Source organism: Diospyros lotus, chromosome 11 (assembly GCF_014633365.1).
Source record: "Diospyros lotus cultivar Yz01 chromosome 11, ASM1463336v1, whole genome shotgun sequence".
Taxonomy (NCBI): domain Eukaryota; kingdom Viridiplantae; phylum Streptophyta; class Magnoliopsida; order Ericales; family Ebenaceae; genus Diospyros; species Diospyros lotus.
This window is the reverse complement of record NC_068348.1, coordinates 18541314-18562676: the sequence shown is the minus strand read 5'-3', so window position 1 is coordinate 18562676 and position 21363 is coordinate 18541314. Positions and strand designations below refer to the sequence as shown.

General features: G+C 39.2%; 1 protein-coding gene across 3 annotated transcripts in view; it reads right to left on the bottom strand.

Moving 5' to 3' along the window:
- LOC127812687 (phosphatidylserine decarboxylase proenzyme 1, mitochondrial) overlaps positions 1 to 21363 on the bottom strand; it is a 53380-nt gene that overhangs the window by 15162 nt on the left and 16855 nt on the right. For 2 of the 3 annotated variants that reach the window (XM_052353192.1, XM_052353194.1), the window contains 8 exons: positions 21175 to 21228; positions 20967 to 21032; positions 14261 to 14321; positions 13944 to 14053; positions 13583 to 13836; positions 3419 to 3525; positions 2425 to 2472; positions 534 to 601 (listed from right to left, as the gene is read on the bottom strand). In XM_052353192.1, the coding sequence (XP_052209152.1) occupies positions 534 to 601; positions 2425 to 2472; positions 3419 to 3525; positions 13583 to 13836; positions 13944 to 14053; positions 14261 to 14321; positions 20967 to 21032; positions 21175 to 21228 (768 nt within the window). The remainder of the gene's footprint in view (positions 1 to 533; positions 602 to 2424; positions 2473 to 3418; positions 3526 to 13582; positions 13837 to 13943; positions 14054 to 14260; positions 14322 to 20966; positions 21033 to 21174; positions 21229 to 21363) is intronic. The other variant, XM_052353193.1, reaches the window with a different exon arrangement.

Here is a 21363-nt window from a genome sequence, read left to right as displayed (position 1 = left end):
TAACTAGGAAAGAACTCATGACATTAATAGGGGAAATTTTAAGTGGATTTCAAACCCATGGTTTTTACAGTTCACATTGAAGAGGTTTTCCTATATTTGGTTGTGTGTGGCCATTTCAATATAATCCTTATTAGGTTCACATAAATATGGAGAGATTAATTTATTCTGGCATTATCGTATTGTGCTGTTGCTAAACTGTGTTCCCTCCCAACAATTTCTAGGCAATTCTTGGAGGGCAATCTGGTGACAACTGATAACCCATTTAACTTTATTTCCTGGAGATATAATAACTAGCAGTTCATCTGCTATTCAATTACAGTTCCTTAATTCAGGAAATTATTTCAGTTTTGTTCGAGGCTTATCAGTCTATAATATTAAGTTGGTAAAAAAAATTTAAACTTCAAAGATGCCAATTTGCTCTTGGAATGTAAATTCCCTATATCCCCATGTCAAAAAATAATAAACACAGAAGATGATGAAAGATGGGGAATTAGTGGCTCCATTTCAAATTAAAATGAGAGATCAAAACTTACTCTTTCATTCTCAACATAGAGGTTCCTAATCGTCCTCGTAGCCCGTTCATTCATAGGAAAAAGGTGACCTACAAAAATAATATGGAAAACAGTAACTAATATTTAATTAATTATAAGTAATAAATGAATGTGATACAAGAAATAAAGTTGGGAGACAATTAGTGATATCCATTAAAGAAGATTTTGCCAACCAATCAGAAGAACCACCACTAAGAAACGAGTATGCACATCATATGTGCTATATACAACTTCACGGAAGTCACCTAACTAGTACCAATAAGGATACAAGTATGAAATCATATAAAAATACAAACACAGGACCTGACAATTTGGGAAAAATAAAGAAATGGATACAATGTTTTATGTATTTTCTATTAGTAGTGTTCGTAAAAATAATAACCAAAAATTGGTAAAAATATTGGTAAACTACCACTAATTTAATATGAAGAGATACCATTCATTTATTGGGTAAATTGACCAAAGACCCCTTAAACTTTGGTCATTCGGCCGGAACACCCCTGATTTTAAAATTTGCCCAATCAATCCTTGAACTTTCCAAAATTAGCCATGACACCCTTCAATTAGCAACTGCACCTCACGAACTTTAGCCCTTTGTAGGGCATCGTGTCTAATTTTGGAAAGTTCTCAAACTGATTTGGCAAATTTTAAAGTTCAAGGAGTGCACGAGCCAAAGGGCCAAAGTTTAGGGGACGTACAATCAATTTACCCTCATTTATGTAGTGATAAATATATAAAACTATTAAAAAACCATCAATCCGACAAAAAGATACTACTAGATCCATAATAAGATTAATATAAATATTAATCTCAAATATGTTTTTTGATAATAATTTATAATACTTGTAGATTCTACCAAAAAGTACTAAAAAACTCTATTGAAAGCCCTTTCAAATCCTCAAGCATGTATGTCATGTGATCTCCTCGTGGACATGTCTGCTTGTCACATGTCCTAAATATGTCCAAAATCAAAAGTAAGAATAAACAACTAAAACATACCATTTGCCGTAGCCAACACATATCCTAAAGTGTGCAACTAGTATTCATTTCCAAATGTATCAAACATTGTACTACATCCAAAATGAAGAGTCCAAATTTCCTAGAATGTGGCACTGAATTGAATTCGTGTTTGGTTGTGTATTTTGGACATCAATGTCAAGTTGTGATTTCACTCTCCAAACTATAGATAAAAACTTCTCAACCTAACTCACCAAAAACAACAGGTCAAAGGCTCCCCAAGAGGCAGGGGGATTTTTGATTTTATATTACCAACAAATATACTAATTATTAGCCAAACACTATCTATACCAGTTGGGAAGGCTTTGGGATGAAAGAAAGGGAAAAAGAAAAACCCAGAAGTTGAATAGCGTGAACGCCCAATAACAACCCACAAGTAGTGAAACCAGTGCAGATAAAACTACATTTGTTACCAAGTGCATACAATAGTGATGACACAAGTAATTGGTGGGCATCTGTAATGCCACTCAAATAGGTTCTGGATCTCTATTAGAGCCTGGCCAACTGGCCCAGGCCACATTTGATCACAGTGACTCTTGATAGCTGGTGGTTCTTGTTGTATCCTCCTGTGGCCTGTCATGGCATTTTCTGGACTTCTTGCAAAAGTCTCATGAAGCTTTTGACAGATTTCACTGGGACAACTGGGCATGGAACAATACTATTGCATTTAAGAAAGGTTTACTCCATCTATTGATATACTTTTCTGATGACATTAGCTGGAGACAAGGATTGGAGAGTTTTCTTCAGTTCAAATGATTATAAACAATTTGTATCAAAATTCCTTAGAAACATGATAGTGGCAAGTGTAAAAAAAATGAGGCCAATGGAAGAAAAACCACATAATTTTTCTTTTTACCTTCTGTTGAATGTTGAGATTGACAAACTTCAAGGTCCACATGTATCTCTAAACAGAATATATGGAATGTAAATTTAGTAAAAATGCAAGAGTGGAGGATGTTATAATAAAATTGGAAGACCAAATCTTACAAAGAAAAGATCATTTTAAATATTTGGGATCAGTGATTCAAAAAGATGGAGAAATTCACGAGGATGTCACACATAGAATTAAGGCAGGTTGGCTAAAATGGAGAAATGCATTGAGAGTGTTATGTGATGGTAAAATCCCATTAAAACTGAAAGAAAAATTCTATAGAACAGCTATAAGACCAGTTTTGTTGTACAGCTCAGAATGTTGGGCAGTCAAATACCAGCATAAGCAAAAGACGAGCGTAGCGGAGATGAGGATGTTAAGATGGATGTGCGGCCATACAAGAAAAGATAAAATTAGAAATGAAGTTATTCGTAAAAAGGTAAGAGTAGTGCCAATAGAGGAGAAGATGAGAGAGAATAGACAAAGATGGTTTGGTCATGTGAAAAGGAGACCAAGAGAGTAGATGAAATGGAACAATTAGTCAAAAAAAGAGGTAGAGGCAGACCTAAGAAGACTTTGGGAGAAACATTAAAATTTGATATGAAGTGTATGGACATCAATGAAGATATGACCAAAGACAGAAATACATAGAAGTCTAGAATTCATGTAGCCGACCCCACATAGTGGGATAAAAGCTGGATATGTTGTTGTTGTTGTTGTTGGACATACTAGTACAGTTTGTGTTCCCTTTTCTTTATCTAGTATTATTTTCACCTATTCCATTCTTTTCTTGGGAGAAAATTATCTTCCCGTTCTATCACTTGAACATGTATAGATACAAAGGAACAAGCACAAACAAAGCCAAATTGTATTCAAGACACGGAAATACAAGTTAAGGAAAATCTGTGCATCACTTTCTAAACATGCTTACACACACGCACACACATATATACCCAAAAACCATGACATCCATCCGTACCCGAAAAATGCCGGCGAACAAGAACATTCCAATCAACAGGAGAGTGTATCCGGTGATAGTCCCCTGGCTTCAAGTAAATTACACAGTAGAAAAGACCTTTCAACGGACTGCAACAAAATCAGATATATGGATTAAGTTGCATTCGGATTAATCTATCCAGGAGCAATTTGCAATCTGAGATAAAATTGGTCCCATTTGAAGATAACATTCTACATGAATATGACATAAAGTTACAGGTGACAATTTAACACACATAAAACAAAAACCAATACCAAACAAATAAAGTGTCACGGGGGAGGCCAAAAAGCCATTTCTCTTACATACAAGAATTAGAGGCTCAATCATACCTATTCAAAAATGTAAATTAGATTCAAAAAAAGACACATGCAAGCTTCCTGCTGTGGTCTTCACAAGAGAGAAAAACAATACACCATCATTTGCATTTGAATCTATAGTATATTGTGAACAACAAAGTGATTTCCACGAAAAGAATCAGAAGGAATTGGTTAATAATCAACTTTCCCTAGATAAATTATACATAGGGATATCTCCTTGTTTATCAAATATTTTTCCTTTATGGGCTACTTACTTTCATAATAATAGATATATAGGACAAGAGATTATATTATAATATTTCAAAAATTGTATTTCTGTTTTGGCAAGATTATATTGTATTATAATATTTCAAAAATTGTATTTCTGATTTGGCAATGAATTACTTCAAAATCGTTAATGTGGCTATGGTCCATGGATAAAAAAGCAATGAAGCAATAAATCCTAAGATAGGTTCAAGAAATTGAATAAGCAAAAGAAATGCTTCAAACAGTCTTCTATTACTCCCATCAAGACCCTATTTCTATATATATGAAAGATGCTTTGAGAAAGAAAATATTGAACCTTCATTGTATAGAAAAATTAATCAAAAAATGCCACCTCATATATTTTTGTACCAAATAAAATAAATATCCATGGTAAAAAAAAAAAAAAAAAATTAGTACCTACTCCAGGAATTCTAGTTCAGAAATATATCAGGTATTTGACAAGGATTTCCAAACTTGAATTTGTACGATTTCCTCCATTTTAGTAAGAAATTGGCAGTCTGCAGAACTGTTGGGCAGTAACCTGTCAGAGTTGGATCTGACAATGGGGAATTCTCCTTTGTAACAGGGAGAATTGGAGGAGGGAGAGAACAGGGGAATGAGAGAGAGAGAGAGAGGCGGGAGAAATTGATTAATGTAATTCCGGATGTCTAATGGAGTGGGATCAGTTACAATTTATCTGATCCAGGCTCAGAAAATGCGCCAATTGGCTGCCCAAAATTCAAACAGTACATGTTTTTGAAATAGGCCAGAACTGCCTAACTAAATTCCCACCAATTACAACTCTATTTCCCAGCCAATTCCTCAAGAAATTCAGAGCGCCCTGACACCTTTGGAAATTGTGAGAGGAGGTCTGGAAGATATTCTCACGTGTCAAAAGTAGCCGATAATCCAATATCACTCCTCATTGTATACAGTTGGTCAATGGGAAAAACTAATATTCTATAATAGGCAGTTTCCTAATTAGATCCTCCTGAAATTAGGAAATACTTGCAACCTAGAATACAGCTGGAAAGATACGGTCAAAATAGGATCTCCTAGGAGAAAGATATAGAATGGAAATATGGAAACATCGATCAAGTGTATAAATATCTGAATATCGATGGGAATCTCATTATTTTCTAACACCACATGTTTTCTGGATGTAGGTTGCACCCACGCACCAGAATTTGTGTCAATGGGGCTCCTTGCCTGTAGATAACCCTCTTATCTATGATAGCCAAGGGTTCCGACTCTACATGGGCTTCAGTGAGCAAGGTGGGCAAGGCTACACTCACTAGGCTTGTTCTGGTCGATCTTTCAAGTAATGACACATGGAACACCGGATGTATCTGAGAGTCCTAAAGTAATAGCAGATTGTATGCAACTTTTCCCACCCTTGCCACAATAGGATAGGGGCCATGGTACTTGGGGTTTAGCTTAGTGACTTGACCTTGTGCTAGGGCCCTCAAATGGGCATGCCTCAGTTTCAAATAAATGTCTCATACTGCAAACTCCCCGTCACTCCTTTGATCTACATATTGTTTGGCCCTATTCTTAGTGTTAGCCAATTCCCTTTAAAGCAACTTCAGCATATTTTGTCTCTATTGTAGATGGGAGTCCACCGTAGCCATTGTAGTAGGCCTGGAATGGTTGGCAGTAAGGGTGGTTCATACCTGTAGAGGACCTCAAATGGGGTCATCTTGATGGAACTGTGGTGGCAAGAGTTGTACCACCACTAGGCTAAGGACAACAACCTATGCCATCCATTAGGTTGTAGAAAACAGAGGCATCTCAAGTAGGTCTCAAGGCATTGGTTGACTCTCTCTGTTTGGCCGTCTGTCTCTAGGTGGTAGGCTGACGACATGCAATTTCGTTCCCAAACACCTCAACAAATCCTTCCAGAATAGGCTGGTGAACGCCTTGTCCTGATCTGACATGATGGATTAGGGAACCCCATGTAGCTTAACTACTTGGTCCAGAAAAGTCCAAGACACCTCCTGTGCTGTGAATGGGTGTGAGAGATCGATGAAGTGGGCAAATTTGGTAAGTCTGTCCACTACCACAAATACATAATCCCTCCCTTCTGACATGGGCAATCCCTCAATGAAATCCATTGACACACTGACCCATGCTTGCTCTGGGGTAGCCAAAGGTTGCAGTAACCCAATAGTGCCCACTGTTTCATGCTTGCAACTCTTGCACGTATCACATCTCATGACATAATCTACTACCCATTTCTTTAGCCTTAGCCAATTGAATAGTTGGAGGATTTTGTAAGTGTTTTGTACACCTGGTAAGTGTTTTGTACACCTGAGTGGCCACCTAAGGGGGATCCATGCAAGGCTTGGAGGATTTTATCCTTTAGTTGTTCACTGTCCCCAATCACCAATCTCCCTTAGTACCTGATTATCTCGTTCCTTAATGTGTATCTTGGCCTACTATTAGGGTCCCAAATGAGTTGTTCCAGTAAATTCTTTAAACCATTCATCCTTCTCATAGTTGGCAGTGATGTCCTAATACCATTCAGGAATGACTAAAGTAATTGAGCCCATGGTTCCTTCTTCTACACATCGCAACAGGGTGTCCGCAGCCTTGTTCTCCTTCCCCTTCTGATATTGTATTACATAACCCAGCCCTATAAGCTTTGTCATCCCCCTCCTCTATAGGTGAGTATGAAACCTTTGTTGTAGCAGAAATTTTAAGCTTTCATGGTCAATTTTGACGATGAATTGACCCCCTTTCAAATAATGTCTCTTGTCTACTGCAATTAACACCGCCAACAAATCCCTGTCAATAAACACTCAAAACTTGATGTTTAGGGGAGGGCTTAGCTGATGAATGTTATGGGTCTCCCTTCTTGTGTGAGCACTGCCCCCACTCCTGAGCTGCTTGCATCTGTCTCCGACAAAAATGGCTTAGTGAAATTAGGTAAACCAAGGGTAGGCACTTCGCTCATCGCCTTCTTAAGCCTTTCAAAGGCCTCCTCTGCCTTATCACTCCAATTAAATCCATCCTTATTCAATAGGTTCGTCAGGGACTTGCTTATCACCCCGTAATCCCTTACAAATCTCCAATAGTACCCAATTAATCCTAGGAACCCCCTCAATGCTTTTGCGTTAGTTGGTCTTGGCCATGTTGTCATAATAGCCACTTTCATCAAATCGGTCCTCACTCCTGCACTAGACATCACATGCCCCAGATATTCCACCTGCTGTTGTGCAAAGGCACACTTCGATTTCTTAATAAACTAGTTGAATCTAAGGACCTTTAGTGTGGTTCTCAAGTGATCTAGGTGTTGTTGGAATGAGGGGTACAAGGATGTCATCAAAAAAGACTAGAATGAATTTTCCCAAGTATGGCTCAAAGATTTGGTTCATTTGGGCTTGGAATGTAGCAGAAGTACTGGTGAGTCCAAAAGGCATCACCAAAAATTCATAATGCCCATGGTGAGTGGTGAAGGCTGTTTTAGGTATGTCATTGGGGTTCAGGCAAATTTGGTGTTAGCCCGATCATTGGTCCAATTTGGTGAAAACAGTGGCATGTTTCAATTCATCTAGTAAGTCTTCTTTGATTGGTATAGGGAATTTGTTTTTGACAATAAGGGTATTTAGTTGTCAGTAGTCTACACAGAAACATCAACTACCATCTTTTTTCTTAACAAAGAGTATTGGTGAGGCATAAGGGCTTTGGTTGGGTCTGATAATGGACTTTTGAAGTATGTCCATAATCATTTTCTCAATCTTTGCCTTTTGTTTGGGAGGGTATCGGTAAGCCCTTATGTCTATTGGTCTGATGTCGGGTTTGAGGGTAATAGAGTGGTCAAGGGGTCTGTTGAGGGGAAGAGAATTGGCTTCCACAAATAGGTCTTTGTATTCAACTAGAAGTTTATCAAGTGAATCAAGTTGGTGTACCTTCCATGTAAAAACCCAAAACAAAAAAAATAGATACAAAAGAGAGAAAAGGTAGGAGGATTTGGGTTGGATCCGCCCACTAAGGAGGGTCAACCCATTTGAAAAACAAAAAATAGATATAAAAGAGAGAAGAGACAAGAGGATCTAGGTTGGATCCGCCCACTAAGGAGGGTTGTCCCGTTGCCAAACAGGTTGACCATAAATTAAAAAAGGAGGGGGGGGGGGGAGTTGAAAAGTCTCCCCTGCCATTACAAACTTCTGAACTCTCTCTCTCTCTAATTTTCTTTACAACTCTCTCTCAAGAACGCCTCTAAATTCATGGATATTCTAAAATCCGACCATCCAATCTTCGATTTGACCACTATGAAAATGGCCCCCATGTACAAGAAGGTAAGTCTTTTAGTTTCATTATCAACTTTTTCGATAAGGTCCATAGATATATATATGTATGTACACGCATTTGGGGTTTTTAGCTAGAAAGTTTAACCTATATCTACAAAGATCTGGCCGTCAAATTCGACTGGTTTTTAGATATGTTGGACGTTGGAGGTAAGAGTGTCGAGTGGTTGCTTCTGATCACCGGAAACCACCAGTCGCAGTGGCTAGTGCTAACTGGCAATGCACACTCCGCTTGGCTGAAAACTTAAAGGCCAAATCTAAGGAAATTCGGCCATTAGATCTGGTCCATGTTGTGTATATTGACCCCCTTGGCTTGGCATTTTTAATCATTGGATCTGATCATTGAGATCACTGGCTAGCAGGTGGTCGCCATCATCAGCGATTGCTAGTGGTGGCAAGCTTTGTTCAGTGGTGGTTGTTTTGGCAAAATGGTGGCTGGTTTGGGCTTAGTGGTGGCTGTTTTGGGCTGGTGGTGACTAGGTTGCTAGTTGGCCCAAGTTGGCGAGGCCCAACTAGTTCGTGGGCTAACCCAATGTGTTTGGGCTAGGTCTAGCCCAGTTGCGGCACCCCTTGGGTCAGCCTAGAACCTAAGTCTATTAACACATTTGACCCTAATCGTTGACTTTAACCCATCTTTCCAACAGTCCCGAGTTTCCCAAACATGTCCAGCTTAGTTGATCCTAACTTAGGATATCAGTTTTAAGTCAAGTAGGGGTCATTTTAGGCCTTCTTGAATTAGCAAGTGACTCATGAATCACCTAATTGGTCAAGGGTCTAAGGGAAAGTTCTCTAGGCTTAACTCGTGGGACCGAGCTAGATTAACCCCGAGGCGTGTTCTGGGCTAGCCTATGATGACGACTTGAGTGTACCTAAAATCTTGACTCGTGATGGATTCATTCTATTATGAGGCTAACACTGTTGTTTTTCTTAACTCCTTTAATTGATTAATTTCTATGTTTTGGAATAATTTCTCCAATAAACTCATAAAAAAATATTTGCGAAGATTTAGCATATTTAATATACAAAAGAAATCTAGTTTATATATATATATATATATATATATTAATATATATAATCAAAAGGATGATTTAAGATGATAAATAAACTAAGTATATGTATATATATATATAGAAGTATATCAGTGTAGGGGACACTGTAGGTATATCGATATATATATATACAATTCCACATGGTTATATATATACACACATATATATATTTATATTGCAGCCTATGAGTAGGTACATAAGCCCTAATGTGCACCTACACATAGCACGTATGGCAAGCATGATGACGTAGTCGATGGCAAAGCCTGACGAATTCTATGACGCCAAGTTCAGTGTTAGCACTGGGGGTGCTAGGTAGTGGTTGGAACTTTTGGGGCTTTTTCATTACGCCGCTATTTTGATTATCCAATGGTGACCCCTTATTCTATTCTTTGTAGGGTCAGATTCTTAGGATTTTGCTTAGCCTCCTCCCCAGGCTCAAACTTGAGTTACTCCTTTTCAGACGAGTAGAAAGGCTATGTTATGTTTAACTTATATTCTTTCACGTATATACTGCTTTGTGCATAACTTATAAATGATCTTTACATGTGATTTCTTGAAAAATATACAAATGGTTCTGAATGCATGAAACATTTTCATCCTACTAGGAGAGACACATGCATGGTGATTATAATACAATACCCTGAATGTTGCTTATTCTTGGATTATGCGAATTGTTGAAAAAATGTGGTGCATTTTAGGCACCAAGTATGGTGACAGATAAATTCTAAGATGTGCATAAGTAGGGTATCATTCGCATCTTAGAGGGACATACTAGTAGACTCCCTAGTGTTCACAGTAGGAGAAGATCATGGTACTGACATGGATATTATGTTTCAGCACTACTATCAGGTGAGGCATTATGGTGTCACACAAGTATTATATTATGTATTGCATGTATATATATATATAGGCGCTAGGCCGGTTTCTACTAGTTGGTCCTCAACTTTGCTGCACACACGTCATACAAAATCAAAGGGTATGGGGAGTTTAGGTGGTTAGGTGAGCAACTTATGGGGGTCGCCCCTAGGTACCTAATTTCCCTGTATCATGTTTTCTGCATAAAAATAGGGCCTAGTGGAGAAGGATAGTCGAGCAGACTTATAGGCGGTTGAAAGGTTTACCATACCGCTAACTATGTTTTCTCCTTTGAGCCTTGGATTTTTCAATCTATGTACACCTTACATATACTTGTCATCCATGATATTACTATGCTATTGTATTCACGATGTCCTTTCGCACATTTTATTGCATGCTCTCCTAGTGGGCATAACACACCTTATATTTACGAGTCCCCAAGACTCACCCTCATTGTTTCCCACTTTTAAGAGGATCCTCTTTGATACTGGTCTAGCAAATCCTCCGATATGATGTCAGACCCATTTTGGATTCTGATTTGATATAGGATGCTCTGTGGAGACGCACACACATTGTCGGATCTATTCTTTTGTATTTTTATTTCTGCTGATGTACATTTGTACTATTAGCCCGAGCTATAGGATTATGTATGAGCCCTTATGGCATCATGATGTGGATATTCATTCTATATTTACAGCATGAGGGTTATATTTACCACATGAGGGCTTTGGGCAGATATTACAAGGAATATAAAAGATTGCACATTTCCTATTATACCCCTCATACATAAGCTACTGTTATACATAACCTAACTTAACCAATTCTACCGCTTGAATAAAATTGACTTCACTGATTTCTTCTAGGCTACACTCGATGCAAACCTACAACACATCTCCCAGCAGAACGCTACACATTCCGATTTACACATCACCTTGTAGCCATGTGCTACTATAACCAATAGTGGTTGGGTTCCCATTAATTCACAATTCAACTTCTTGGCAGCACTCTCGTCTAGGAAGTTATGAGTGCTTCCACTGTCAATTAGAACCATAAGTCGGCAATCCTAAACCTTCCCTTCTACCTCAATGATCTTGTTGTTGGTTAATCCCCTCAGAGCATGGAGTGAAATCTCCACATTCTCATCCCCTTCCGATTCTGCCAAAATAATAACCCCTTCATCCGTTCCCTCTGCCTCTTCTTCTCCTTCCATTTAATAGAAGTTGTCTCCAACATTAATGCCCCGGAGCATACTTGTCCCCACACCTGAAACACAAGCCTGCCTACCTCCTTTGTTCCATGATTCTCCCATTGGTTACTGGGGTAGGGATGATAGCGGTCGAGTTGCTTATCCCCTTCATACCTTGGGTATTCCTTCCACCCTTTTTGTTAAATCCCCTGTTTATCTTGTTGAGTGACCCCAGAATTCATTCCTTTCATCTACCATCTATGTTTTTTCATCAAAGCCTCTACTGACAATTCCTACAATCTTGCACATTTGGTTGCTTGTTTTATAGTCTTAGGTTGTAAAATCTTCACGGTGGGTCTCAACTCTTCGCTTAAACTGCTTACGAAGCTAGAGACAAAGTACCCTTCCGTTAGGTGTAGGTTTAAAATCAACATGAGTGAATTGAGTTCTTCAAACCTCAGTTGATATAATTGGACTGTCCCCTCCTACTTTAGTTTATTAAACTCCTCCACAATATCCATCATATTCCGATCCCCGAATCGTTCACACAAATCCTCCACAAATTCAACCCAACGGCAATTCTCCTTAGCTCCTGTCCATCCCTAGAACCATGCATCCCTAGCATCGTTGAGATAGGCAACAGCAAGAGTAACCCATTGTTGTTTAGGTATATTATATACACTAAGCATTCGCTCACACCAACACACCCACCCCCTTGGGTTCAGGCCATCAAGTAGGGGAATTTCTAATTTTAGCATTGGGAAGCCAGGATGATTATGAACAACATGAACTCCTTGCCTCCTCTCCATCATATTCTCTCCTACAACTATTGGATCGACCTCGAATTCTGAGGATTCCTCTATCTGGTGGGCAAGACCTTGCCCTGGTAAGATTGAATCCAATCTCTCCCTGGGGGGAAATTCAGGGGAGCGTCTTACCTAGTTATGGCTCATGAACATCCGCATGGACTGTTGCATCCAATCCCTCAACTGATTGTTCTGTTCACGGCTCTTCTCGAGCCACCTCTCCATAGCCCCATCAATTCTTCTTTCTACCACCGATTCCACGTCGACTCCAAATTCCCCATCCTAACCTGCATGTCTGCTACCCCCGCAGCGACGCGCTGCAATTGCACCTCCATTTGTTTCATGCGAGTGCCATCAGCCATCGTTTAGAGTGTTGAAATCATCGCCCAAGATAGTGCTCTAATACCAAAATTGTCAATGTTGGATCTGACAATGGGGAATTCTCCTTTTGTAACAGGGAGAATTGAAGGAGGGAGAAAACAAGGGGATGAGAGGAAGGATAGAGATAGAGAAAGAGAATTAGGCAGGAGAAATTGATCAATGCAATTCTGAATGTCTAAAGCAGCAGGATCAATTACTATTTATACTGATCCAGGCTCAGAAAAGGTGCCAAATGGCTGCCCAAAATTCAAATAGTCCATGTATTTGAAATAGGCAACAACTGCCTAACTAAATTTCCCGCCAATTACAACTCTATTTCCATGACATAACCAATAAAGAAACTTCAACATTTTGAGCACCACATAAATGACATATATATATATATATATTCTTTTATGATAAGCAAATACTTACACTATCCATGATAATGTAATCAAGAAGTTACTCAATGTTTTCCCAGTTCATATTAGGTTTTCTGATCTCTTTTTAACTGGAAATTGAAATGTGTTTTCAACTTTCACTTGCTATGCTTGTGAGACTTTACAAATCTGAAGTTCCAAGCTTTCTCCTTTTGTTTCTCAATTGAACCAACCATCTTTCGTTTTTTCAAAGAAAACATATATAAAAACAGTGAACCACTGCTTAGAGGGAACTTGTGCTCTGTATGTTAAATGTATCCTAACTGCTCCATGCTTACAAAAGTTAACTACTTCCAAGCAAAATAAGGCAGACTAGGAACGATAAGAGTTTTCTGTAATAAATTATGAGATAGAACAAACACAATCACAAAAAATAAATATAGTATGTTATGCACAAAAAATTGCAAAAGAGATATGAACTTCTATAATAATATGAACTTGGTAAATAGAAAAACTTGTTTATAATAATATGAACTTTTTCTGTAAACAAGCAACATTCCATAGTGTTATGCACAAAAATTTCAAAAGAAATATGAGTGATGAATGCATAGAGATTGTCATGCACAAAGCCAACTACCATGCTTGTGATGGCTGCCGAACTTTTGGAGAAGCCAGAGCAACTCTCCACCATGATTTCTTATTCTCATCTCTTGGAGTTTTTTCTTGTCCACCCCTCTTTTGTTGCTCATCCACCTCAGTTATGAAAGGAAGCAATGATCTTGCCCCAAGAAGAGAAGATACAGAGTAGGAAAAACCTTTAACCTGCTCAATCATGGCACCTGCTTCTTTCAGCTCTCCAACTCTTAAAATTGTGCCATCCACAGGACTGATCTATAGTCGGGACAGTATGGTTACAATGTATTATCCAAGTGTCAGCAACATATTAAGTGAGATAGAAACTGAGCCAAGAAGATGACAAGAAGTTGGTTACCAGTTACCAGACAACATGGGTCATAGTCAATTGGTCTCGAACCTTCTTTCAAGGAGCGTACAAAGAACTCCCTTAAAGATGCATATTCACCCAAAGGTCTGGCTGCTTCCTCTAAATCTGGAATACAAAAATATTCCAACTATAGTAACTTTCTCCTTTATATCTTAGAAAGAGCCTTAATAGTAACAGCAATGATTTTTATTCTTTCTAGCTTTATATCACCCACTATATAAATGTTAAATTCCAAATAACTTGAATTCAAGTATAATACATAAATCCCAACAACCAGCTCAAGGATCAACGTTAAATTGAAAAAGAACTTACTTGAATGAAATGCACGAGCCCAGGCTCTATAGGCATGCGGACGGAGCCAGACTGGAAGATCCTGAAAGATATTTTCCAGCAAGTGACAATTAACACCATAACAAAAATCTTCAGCAGGTAACTCCATAAGAATTATTGATTTTCCTAAAGGCAAAAAAAAGGAAAAGGAAAAAGAAAAAAACACAAAGATGTAATGAATACAAGCTGAACCATAAAATCAAAACATCAGTGATCATACAATGGGAGGAGGGGTGTGCGTGTGTTAAGGGATCGAGTCCAAGGGCAGTAGCTATTTACTTGCAAGAAGGAGATGCCTTGTTAGTTCTTCTCCCCTTCCTACCTATGGTGAAACTTAGGGCTCATTAGAGAGAACCCCACGATCTCTTGCACCAAATGCTGGAAAATAATTATTATTGCTTACCAAACTTTAATGAACTAGATGGTATTGCCATGTGCCCGCAAGTATAAGGGCAAGGGGGAGATAATTGTATGTTGCATAATTAGTAGAGACCTTACAGTAATAACCTAGAAGTAGGTGGTTATGTTCATTTTGAATTCAGGTGCCAATTAACAGTAGAGGATCAGTATATAAATCTGATCCCACTCAAAGAGAAAGCATCTATGAATACAAACAAAAATTCTATTCCCGCCTCACTTTCACTTTCTCTCTCAATCCTTCCTCAATTCTCTCCCTAATTCTCCTTGGTTCAAGAGGAGAAACTCTCTTGTCAGATCTAGAGTCTAACAAATTGGTATCAGAGCACGATTCAGGGCAGCAGTTTATGATCGCCATGGCCGATGGAACGAGAATGAAACATATGGAATCGCAATTGCAACAAGTTACAGCGGCAATGACAAAGATGCTGATTCAGATGGGAACGCTGGAAACGTCGATGGATTCAGTGACAGAGAGAAGCATAGAAGGGGCAATGGAAAGATGGCACAAGGAGAGCCATGATCAACACTAGTAGTTGCAAGACCAAATGCGCGAACAAGACCAACAAGTACAAGATCAAATGCAATAATTTATGGTAATGTTTACCAACCAGATACTGGTAAGGCTCTCTCTTGAATTTCCACCTCGAGAGAGATTTGAGCCAATACTTCCAAGGCATGGAGTGAACCACCAATCCGAGGGATTGTCAGAGTTTGAGGTAGAACCCCCAGTGGTAAGAGAGAATAACATGGAGAGACGGCAAGGGGGCTCCAGTTGTTCTTTATTAGACAAGATTCCCTATGCCAAAGATGGAGATTCCTTTATTTGACAACCAAAACCCAAGATGGTGGGTTAGGTGCTGTGAGCGTATGTTCAGCATCTACAACATACCCAGACAATAGAAGGTCACCTTAGTCGTTGCTTATCTTAATGATGTCGGGGATGTCTGGTTTCAAGGGCGGAGTAAGGTGAAAGAGAGTTGTTCATGGTTGGAGTTTGTGGAGGACTTATGCGGAAGTTTTAGAGATCGAAATAAGTTACATGTTGTGGAGGAGTTTAACAAGCATAAGCAGGAGGGGTTTGTGCTGATGTATCATTTGAAAGTTGAAGAGCTTAAGTCTCTCATGCTAATCTTAAACCCCACACTTATGGAGGGATACTGCATCTCAAGCTTTATCAGTGGCTTGAGCAAAGAACTTCACCCAACGATTAAGATGTTCCAACCTAAGACTATTAAGCAAGCAGCCAAATATGCTAAGTTACAAGAATTGACGATGGAGGCTCTCATGAAGAAACAGAAATGGTTGGGAAGAATGACACACTTAGGCTCACCCCAGCAAGGAAACAAGGGGGTCAGCAAGGAGAGCAATAAGATCAATCTAGGAAACAAGGGGATGGCAATTGTTACCCCTACTCAACTCTCAACAGGGAGGCTCTGAGAATAGAGGAGGCAAGCTGGCCTCTGTTTCCGCAATAGAGATAAGTACTAACCGAGGCACCAATGCAGGAGATAGTTGCTTCTGTTGGAAGGGGAAGAAGAAGTAGGGTCAAAGGAAGAGGAGGATGCCAATCATGTGGAAATTAAAGAAGAAAAGATGGTGGAGATATCACTACACGCACAAAGGGAGCTTAAAAACAGTAAAATCATCAAGGTGGAGGGCAGAGCTCGGGATAACAAACTGATGATACTTATAAATAATGGGAGTACCCACAATTTCCTAAACGAGGGCACTGCAATGAAGTTGAAATGTAACCTATAGGTACCCACCACCTTTCTTTCAATGACAGTGGCTAATGGCTAGAAGGTGATTAGTAAGTCAGGTTGTGTGGGGTTATGTTGGCAAATGCAGGGGGAGGAGTTAGAAGCAGACCTACATTTGCTAAAGCTTGGGGGATGTGACATGGTTCTGGGAGTTGATTGGATGAAAAATGTGAGCCCAATTTGCTTTGATTTCAATAAGATGGAGGTAACATTTGAAAAGAAGGGCAAGAGAATGACATTAACGGGCAGTGCCGAGACAGAGCAGGGTTGTGTAAGATGATAACAGGAAAGAAGTTGCAAAAGATCTTCCAAGGCAAGTTATTGCATGTGGCACAATTATTTTCAATCCACGCAATGGAACAAATGGAGGAACCGGAATTGGGAGGAGAACTGATGCTAGCCACTAATGACTAGCCCCAAACTCTATGGAAGGTACAAGAACTTGATTCTCTTGATTCACATCTAGTTGAGTTTCAAGACTTGTTTGTGGAACCCAATGCTCTACCCCCTGAGAGACCACTAAACCACACAATTAATCTCAAACCAAACACTAAACCCATAAACATACAATCCTACCGTTACCCTCCAAAACAAAAAGCTGAGATAGAAAAAATGATCAGGGACATACTAAAAAGGTTCATTATCAAGCCCAACTCCAATCCTTATGCCTCTCTTGTACTTCTTATTAAAAAAAAAAAGATGGTAATTGACGTTTTTGTGTCGATTATTGTCAACTCACTTCACTCACAATCAAAAACAAGTTTCTCATACCCATCATTGAGGACCTATTGGATGAACTAAAAGGAGCCAAAGTGTTTACCAAAATAGACTTACAATTCAAGTACCATCAAATTCGTATGAACCCTAGTGACATACACAAAACCACTTTCCGAACCCATCAAGGGCATTATGAATTCATGGTAATGCCCTTCGGTCTCACCAATGCCCCAACAATCTTTCAAGCTTTAATGAACCAAATCTTTAAACCATACCTACACAAGTTCATCCTTGTATTCTTTAATGACATCCTGATCTATAGCCCTTCTTTTTCACAACACCTAAACCATCTACGAACCACATTCCAAGTCCTTAGGCTCAACCAGTCGTACATCAAGAAATTAAAGTGTGCATTCGCATAGGTACTCAACATGTTGAGTACCTGGGACACATAATATCTAGTGTTGGAGTAAGCACAAATCCTAGGAAAGTAGCAACAATAACATCTTAGCCCAGACCTACTACTATCAGGGCCTTAAGGGATTCTTGGGACTCACAAGGTATTACAGAAGATTTATGAGAAACTAAGGAATAATCAGTAAGCCACTAACAAAAGTACTAAAGAATGATGGATTTCGTTGGAATGATAAGACAGAGGAGGCATTTGGGTTACTGAATAAGACTATGAATGAGGTGCCCACCCTAACTCTGTCGAATTTCAACAAACCATTTGTATTGGAGACGGATGCAAGCAACAATGGGGTGGGTGCAGTACCAATGTAGGATGGTAGGAAGGGGCCTTCATCAACCAAGTATTGGCCCCCAAACACCTTGGCCTTAGTGTATACAACAAGGAGTTGTTGGCGATTCTTATTGCAGTTGAAAAAGGGAGGCACTATCTAAAAGTGGGGGCAATTTATTTAATAAGATAGACCATGAGGGTTTGAAGTTCCTGTTACAATAGAAATTGCATACTCACTTGCAAAAGAAAGGGATGTCAAAATTGATTGGGTTCAACTATGTGATCTAGTACAAAAAAGGGCAAGAGAACAAGGCTGCAGACATCCTCTCCCACTGTTTTTGAGGTGGAAACATCAGTAGCCATCACCTCCATTGTTCCAAATTGGTATCAAGAGGTTACTTCTAGTTATGAGAAAGGGGAGTGGACTAAGAAGTTGATGGAACAATTAATCATAGACCCTACTAGCGTACAAGGGTATACATTCGCAAACAGCTTACTTAGGTATAAAAGGATATTGATAATCGGAGACTGTAACATACCGAGGGAGAAAATACTTTATTCACTACATGGCTCCACAATCAGGGGCCATTCAGGCATACAGAATACCTACCAACGGATCAAGTAGCTCTTTTATTGGCCACAGTTGAAGAAAACGGTGAAAGAATACATCATGGCATGTGACATCTGTAAAAGATGTAAGCATGAAACTATACCCCCTCCAGGCCTACTACAACGATTACCAATACTAGAACAAGCTTGGACTAACATCACCATGGATTTTGCGGAGGGGCTGCTGAGGTCTGAAGGCCGTGATTTTATCTTGGTGGTAGCAGACAAATTCACCAAGTACGCTCATTTCATAAGCTTGGCTCACCCTTTTACCGCCCAAGAAGTGGCTAGAGTGTTTCTAGATTAGGTGGGAAAACTACATGGGCTTCCATAGTTGATTGTATCAGACTAAGATAAAGTCTTCACAAGTCTGTTGTGGAAGGATCTAATGCAATCATTGGGCACTCAACTCCACGTCCTCTGCCTATCATACAGAAATAGAAGGTAAACGAAGCGAGTTAACCAATGTTGAGAGATATATCTCTGTTGCCCATGTTTCATGCATCCTACCGGATGGCACAAAAGGCTACCGCTAGCCTAATGGTGGCATAATTCATGCCATCACAATGCCCTGAAGATGACTCCGTTCAAGACCCTATACAATTATAAACCACCACTTTTACCAACCTTGGGAGGATTGACATCAGTGGCAACTGTGGACTCTTATTTCCAACAAAGGAAACAGGTATTGACTACCCTAAAGAAGGAGTTGGCCAATGCCCAAAATAAGATGAAACAATTTGTAGATAAGAAGAGAAGTGAGAGGGAATTCACAATTAGAGACACAGTATATTTGAAGTTAAAACAAGTCCACTTGAAGGCTCTCTCAAGCACAGGTGACCAAACTCAGCCCTAAGTTCTACGGGCCTTATACTATTGTTGATCGGATAGGAAAAGCAACCTACAAACTCTAGCTTCCTGAGGGTTCCCACATACATCCTGTCTTCCACGTGTCCCTCCTCAAGAAGTCAACAAGCAACAGCCCAACTAGCTCCACCTTACCACCTATGATTGAGCCAACCAACCAAGAGGCCGAATAGCCACAATGAACAAAAAGGTCATCCACAAGCAAGGGGTTCCGATTACATAGGTACAGGTACTAGTCAGTTGTTCAAACCTACACCCAGAGAACAATACCTGGGAGTATCTACCCAACTTCCTCAAGCAACTTCCCAAGGCAGTTGGGTTACTCTAGATTTCTTGCGGACAAGAAATATTTGAATGGGGGGGGGGGGGGGGGAATTGTCATGTGCCCGCAAGTATAAGGACAAGGGGGGGATAATTGTATGTTGCATAATTAGTAGGGACCTTACTGTAATAACCTAGAAGTAGGCAGTTATGTTCATTTTGAATTCAAGCGCCAATTACCACAAGAGGATCAGTATATAAATCTGATCCTGCTCAAAGAGAAAGCATCTATGAATACAAACAGAAATTCTATTCCCGCCTCACCTTCACGTTCTCTCTCAATCCTTCCTCAATTCTCTCCCTAATTCTCCTTGGTTCCAAAGGAGAAACTCTCTTGCCAGATCCGGAGTTTGACATGTATTTTTAATAACCCTAACACAACAAATTTAGGAAACAAACCCAATAAGGAGACTAAACTAAATAGGAAACTAACTATTCCTATTTAGTTTTAGGAAATACCCAAATAAGGAGAACCAACTAATAGGAAACTAACTTATTTAGTTTTAGGAAATAACCAAATAACAACAAATCAACCAGATAAGGAAACAAGTCCTTCAAGGAAACTAGTCCTTTGTTTTAGGACGCCTCTAGTACACATGGATCGGCTGCTTTGCTGGCTTGGCTTTTGTAGCACTCATAATAGTGTGTGTGTGTGTGTGTGTGTTGGAAAAAAAAAACGAGGGGTGGAGGCCAAGAGGAGTTGTCTTGATGTTCAACTCATCCCAAAGTGTGAGTTTCTCAATGTGAGAGTACTCTCCCATCAATTAATATAAACTGTAAACAAAGAACGTCATAAACTTAAATTGATTTCCAGATGCTACCCCATGCTTTCACCTCCAACAAAAATATGCACAATCTCAGAGTTCATAAGATTCTAAACATAGGTCTTCATGTGAGAAGTGATTTGACCTTTTTTTTACTAGGAAATGCAGAAGGATAAGAACATATCTATTTGAAAATTGTTTATCCTAAAGTTGTATCCTATAAACACTTGTATTCTCAGATTAAGTTCCACAACAGTACAAAGAATAGATATTCTAGTTTCTGAATGAGAAGATAGCTGTTTCAAGATTTATCATTACCTTGTCATAGGAGAGGACTGAATTTAAAGTAGTTTACCAAATTATGTTAAAGCATAATGTTACATGGAACACAGTTTATGTGTAAATGACAGAAGAGGATATCAGCAAGACCCCTAAATAAATAGGAAATCTCAGCTATTAATTGCTTCTTGAAGAACTAAAGAACTCACCACATCAGTCAAGAAACCCCAAAATCTGGAAATGGCACGCAGTGGTAGCAATCTCAAGAATGCAGCCTAAGTTGACAATGTCACAAGAACAGGTAAATTAGCTCATTTCCATGTGTATGTGCATGCACGTGTAGCCAAGCAAATTATTTATAAATAAGTAAAACTGCAGCAGATATAGGAAATATAATCTAGAAAATGGAAATATTACCTTAAAATCGGGTTGAAACTCAATTTCAATGCCTTTCTCCCTTGCCTCTTCAAGCTGACACCAGAAAGCAAAAAGACATTCAACAACTGAAGATAATAAAAAAAAATTAATATTGAACAATGTCTCTTACATCAAGGATCAGCATTAAACCTTTTTTATGTTCCCTACTAATGGATGCACTCACTAGAT